The sequence below is a fragment of the Nannospalax galili genome, unplaced genomic scaffold, assembly GCF_000622305.1.
Source record: "Nannospalax galili isolate Female #2095 unplaced genomic scaffold, S.galili_v1.0 scaffold518, whole genome shotgun sequence".
In the NCBI taxonomy this organism is placed as follows: Eukaryota; Metazoa; Chordata; class Mammalia; order Rodentia; family Spalacidae; genus Nannospalax; species Nannospalax galili.
Genome location: NW_008342851.1, coordinates 3,704,138 through 3,709,579, shown reverse-complemented (window position 1 = coordinate 3,709,579; position 5,442 = coordinate 3,704,138). Strand labels below are relative to the sequence as shown.

Here is a 5,442-nt window from a genome sequence, read left to right as displayed (position 1 = left end):
GCAAGGGGTCTCACATCTGAGATCCGCTGGGTCGGTGACAGAGTGGGCCCAAGCTTAAGCTTGTAACAATAAAAATACCCTTGTGTGTTTGCATCGGTCAGCTCCTTGGTGGTCTTTGGGGTCTCGAGAACTGGGCACAACAAGATGGCCAAGGCAAAGCTGCTGTTACCCTCTTGGAGAGAGGGTGTACTCAACAAACTCCACATGTTCCAGGAGCCTCACATTCGTGCACCAGCTGTGGGTCTCTCCCTCCCCTCAAGGGCCATTGGCCACCAATCCAGGAGGACAAAGGGAGCAGAAGCGATGAACGGGGTCAGGACATCCAGTGAGCATGACAGAAAACTTTCCAGGGAGTTGGATTCAGTGATACAGCTCTGTTTATTTAGGGGGCGTCAGGGAAAATATAGTGTGGAGGCAGCAGCCAAAGCTTCAGCTGATAGGTGCTCATAGTATGCTTTACTTACATGTGGTAGGGGGATCCTATCATCCGACTACTATAGGGCAATGCCTAATTATTGTGTAGAAAAAAAACCTGGGGGCAGTTTTATTGCAGGAAACTATGCCAAAAGTCATGTTCCAAATAAGGTCAGGCATCCGTGCTTGACGGCACTTCCCAGGTAAGTCAGGCAGAGAGCAGGAGGCTCCCACTGAGAAAGGGAGTCCTTCCATATAGAGCCGAGCCCCTTAGAGCTATCCGGACATGGTGGACCACAACCTTAGCAGCAGGGTCCCCCCAAAATTCCCAGTACCCACATGGAGGCTAACCATCTGTAAGCCCCAGTTCCAGGGGAGCAGACATCTTCTTCTGGCCACTGAAGGCACTGCATGCTTGTAGTACACTTAGATACATGCAAACACTCATACACATAATATACAAATAATTAACAAAATTAAAAAAAAAAAAAGGTGGCCACCAGAAGAGGGCTTCAGATTCCCCTGGTACTGCAGTTAAGGATGGTTTGTAGCTGCCATGTGGGTGCTGGGAATCGAATCCGGGTCCTCTGCAAGAGCAGTCAGCACTCTGAACCATTGAGCCATCTCTCCAGCCCCACCACACACAATTTAACTCTAGTTCCAGAGGATCAGATGGCCTTTTCCGTCCTCGCAGTCATTGCACAACACAGGTGCACTTGCCTACATGCAGGCAATACACACATGTACATAAAATATTAAAAAAGAAATAAGGCCGAGCATGGTGGTGCACGCCTTTAATCCCAGCACTTGGGAGGCAGAGGCAGGTGGATCTCTGTGCGTTCAAGGCCAGCCTGGTCTACATAGTGAGTTCCAGGACAGCTGGGGCTACAAGGAGACCCTGCTTCAAAAAGACAAAAAAAAAAAAAAAGAGTTCTGGAGACAGTCTAATTTTGTAGCCCTGGCTAGGCTAGAGCTCGCTATATAGATCAGGCTGGCCTTGAACTCACAGAGATCCACCTGCCTCTGCCTCCCTGTGCTAGGATTAAAGGCACCTGCCACTATACCCGACTTAAATTTGTTTTAAATTTTTATGTATGAATGTCTTTACTACATATATGTAAGTGCCCCTGTGTCATGCAATGCCCTCAGAGGTCAGAAGAGAGTGTCTGATTCCCTTAGAACTGGAGTTATGGACAGTTGTTAGCTGCCATGTGGATGTTGGGAATCGAACCCAGGTCTTCTGCAAGAGCAGTCAGTGTTCTTAACCACTGAGCCATCTCCAGCCTGCTTTTTTTTTGTCTTTTTGAGACAGGGTCTCCCTGTAGCCCCGCTGACCTGGAACTCTTTATGTAGACCAGGCTAGCCCTGAACTCACAGAGCTCCACCTGCCTCTGCCTCCCAAGTGCTGGGATTAAAGGTGTGAGCTACCAGGCCCAGCCTCTCCAGCCCTTTTAATGCATTTTCAATTATGCATTTCAGAGAACTGACTTGTTTTTGTACTCTTAATCATAACAAGCACATATATTTTATTTTAAAATACATTTAATAAAAATAACTCAGTTGTACATATTTTACATGTGTAGAATATTTACAAATTCACTTCTACAGCATTTAGTTAATGTTTCCTTTTTTTCTCCATTATTTGCCTTTTAGATTATTTCTTTCCTCAGTCCAGTATTCTCAATAACTAAAAAATTAGCTTCTTGGGCAATCCTCCTAAAAGCAAAACAAGAAGGTGGTTCACATTTAGTTTTTAGTCCTTTTTTTTGGGGGGGGGGGGGGGGGTAGATGGCAGTCTTTCTGAGACAGGGTCTCCCTGTAGCCCCAGCTGGCCTTGAACCCAGAGAACCAGCTGCCTCTGCCTCCCAAGTGCTGGGATTAAAGGCATGTGCCACTACATCTGGCTCACATTTAGTATTAAAAACTGATTTTAGTCAGTCACTGTATTCTAACTCTATTATCTACATAGTGGCACTTGTTAAACATTAAGGACATAGTGCTTAAGAACTGTTGATGAGGCCAGGCATGTTTAAGTTCAGTAATCATGAGCCAGACTGGTCTACATAGTGAGCTCCAGGTCAATCAGGGCTACATGGTGAGACCCTGTCTCAAAACAAAAAAAAGTGGTGGGGGAAGAAGACACACATTGATGGTGCCCACAACTCTGAAGTATTTTCAGTGGAAGGAAGCAGTTAATAATAGCACAATCTGTTACATACAACTTAAATAGCTCTGAAGCTATATTTCTTGGCTAGCATTCTGTCACTAGCTTTATTTGAGCTATTTGGAGGCTTTTGAGGTCATCTCACTTCCTATAACAGTAGATTTTTACCTGTTTCTAAGGCCTCTGTTCTTTTCCGTTTTGTGGCCATGGCTGGATTTGACTGTTCCTTTAAGGCTTCTACTGGACAGTTTGGTCTTGGCAACTGGCATCCAGGTGTTGGCCCTGGACGATTACTGAAGTACTTAGTTTTCAATGCCTTTCCAAAAAAAAAAAAAGAAATCAAAAGTAAGGTTTTGTTGGGTGTGGTGGTACACGCCTTTAATCTAAGTACTAAGGAGGCAGAGGCAGGAGGACCACTGTGAGATTGAAGCCAGCCTGGTTGGTCTACAGAGCGAGTTCCAGTCCAGCTGGGGCTATAGGGAGACCCTATCTCAAACAAAACGAAAACAGTAAGGTTTTATTCCTTAGCTTTTATTTTGAGACAAGGTCTTACTATGCAGCTCTAGCTGGTTTATAATTTGGTGTACAAACCAGACTGGCCTCTCACTTGTGGTACCTATAGGTGGGGGAATTATAGACCTGTATCTCCATGCCCAGCTCAAAAATAAGGTCTTAAATATTTCTACAGTATGTAGGAAAATCTAACCACAAAATGGATGAGAGCATTAGAAATACTATATGAACATTCCTGGTTCCCCCCAAAATAAAAATTAATGTCAAGTATTTGAACATACACATTACTACAAATAAATATCTAGTAGCCTAAGAAGGGAACAGGAAGAAAAGAGACTGCCCCCCTTCCAGTAGTCCACAACTGAATAGCCTATACTAATTATGAACTATCCTTAGCAAGGTATTAGGTATTAGAACCAATGAATTACAACCCACTGTGAATGAGCAGAAAGTTTACTTGAGCCTCTCCAAGGTTTCTATTAACCACTAGTGTAAAATGTTCTACATTTTCTTTATTTGGGTATGTATCACCAATAAAATTGATTTCCTCTTAAATGATGTTTGTCAACAAATACTATACAGGCAAATACACCAGTACTGTAACCACAACAATTTATTTGCTCTAGCAGAATTCTCTGACAAGAGCTAGGCATGGTGACACATGCCTCTAATTCTAGTGCTTGGAAGGCAGAGGCAGGAAGATCAGAAGTTTAAGGCTACCCTCAGCTACATATCAAGCTCAAGGCCAGCCTGTTTTTTCCCCCTCTGTAAACAGCTTAAAAGCCAATTAATTAAAATAGATACATATATGCACATGTACATGTTCCTAAGCAAGTATAAATTCTTATAATTGTGCATGTATAATAAAATTTAATACCAGGTAGGATAGCGTTTATTTATAACTTGAAGAAAGGACACAATATATTTATCTTCAGATAGATAGATAGATAGATTATTGATAGGGTTTTTTTTTGGTTATTTGTTTGTTTGTTTGTTTGTTTTTGTTCTTTTTGAGACAGAGTCCTCCCTGTAGCCCCAGCTGGCCTAGAACTCACTTTGTAGACCAGGCTAGCCCTGATCTGCGATCCACCTGCCTCTGCCTCCCAAGTGCTAGGATTAAAGGCCTGCACCACACACACCTGGCTGAAGATTATATTTTCTTTTTTTTTTGGTCTTTTTGAGAGAGGGTCTCCCTGTAGCCCCAGCTGTCCTGGAACTATGTAGACCAGGCTGGCCTTGAACTCACAGAGATCCGCCTGCCTCTGCCTCCTGAGTGCTGGGATTAGAGGCGTGTGCCACCAGGCCTGGCCCTATATTTTCTAATATAAAGAAAGATGTATTAAAATGCTTGTGCAGCTGGAGCAATAGCTCAATGGTTTAAGGCACTGACTGCTCTTGTAGAGGACCCAGGTTAGGTTTCCAGCATCCATATGGAGGCTAAGAACAGTCTATAACTCCAGATCCAGGGAATCTGATGCCATCTTCTGGCCTCTGTACACATGTGGTGCACTTATATACATGCAGGAAAACTCATACACTCATAAAAAGAAATAAACAAAATATTTAAAATACCTGTAAAAAGAAATAAGCAAAATATTTAAAATACCTGTGAAGCTGTAATTCGAGTACACGGATTAAATAAGAACAAGCCTTGTATGAGTTGGAGCAAGTCGTCGCCTGCCGCGATGAAGATGTGCTGCAATGGGATCCCAGGGAGACTCTTAAATGTCACATAATCTGGAAGACTACACATCTCCTGTAAAAATATTTTGATAATTCAAACTTAAGGTTAGGATTCAAAGAGATGGAATAAAGAAAATTCATACTTGCAGACAGTCTAAGGATATAGAAAATCCTAAGAAATCTATTTTAGATTAAACTTTCAATTAGGAAGTTAAGAAAATAATGACCCAAGGTGGGCGTGGTGGCACACACATTTTATCCCAGCACTTGGGAGGCAGAGGCAGGTATCTCTGTGAGTTTAAGGCCAGCCTGGTCTACACAGTGAATTCCAAGCCAGCTGGGGCTACAGGGAGACCTTGTCTCAAAAAAAATAAAAGAAAAAAAAAGAATGATCCAAAAGAATTCTTTATTCTTAATATCCTTAATTTCAGCATCAGATACTTTCATTATAGTTTTAACCAGAAGCTAAGAAACCCGATTAAAATGTTTGCGTTTTCTTTCTTTTTGTTCTTTGGGGATCGGGGAGACATGCACATGTATATGGTGTAGAGGTATTTGAGGCAGGGTATGTCTGTGAACCTAAGGCTAAGCTGGTGGCAAGTCCCAGGACCTTCCTGTCTCTGCCTCTATGGCACTGGAGTTTACAGGCATAGTAGGACTAGAGGTTT

The 5,442-nt window shown here is 42.7% G+C and overlaps 1 protein-coding gene across 2 annotated transcripts in view; it reads right to left on the bottom strand.

Moving 5' to 3' along the window:
• Nucleotides 1–1,938: 1,938 nt before the first annotated feature.
• Cdk7 (cyclin dependent kinase 7) overlaps nt 1,939–5,442 on the bottom strand; it is a 28,560-nt gene continuing 25,056 nt past the window's right edge. Inside the window, exons 10-12 of one of the 2 annotated variants that reach the window (XM_008838842.2) lie at nt 4,698–4,847; nt 2,747–2,894; nt 1,939–2,130 (exon numbers count right to left, since the gene is read on the bottom strand). In XM_008838842.2, the coding sequence (XP_008837064.1) occupies nt 2,102–2,130; nt 2,747–2,894; nt 4,698–4,847 (327 nt within the window). In that variant the 3' untranslated portion in view covers nt 1,939–2,101. The remainder of the gene's footprint in view (nt 2,131–2,746; nt 2,895–4,697; nt 4,848–5,442) is intronic. The other variant, XM_029566309.1, reaches the window with a different exon arrangement.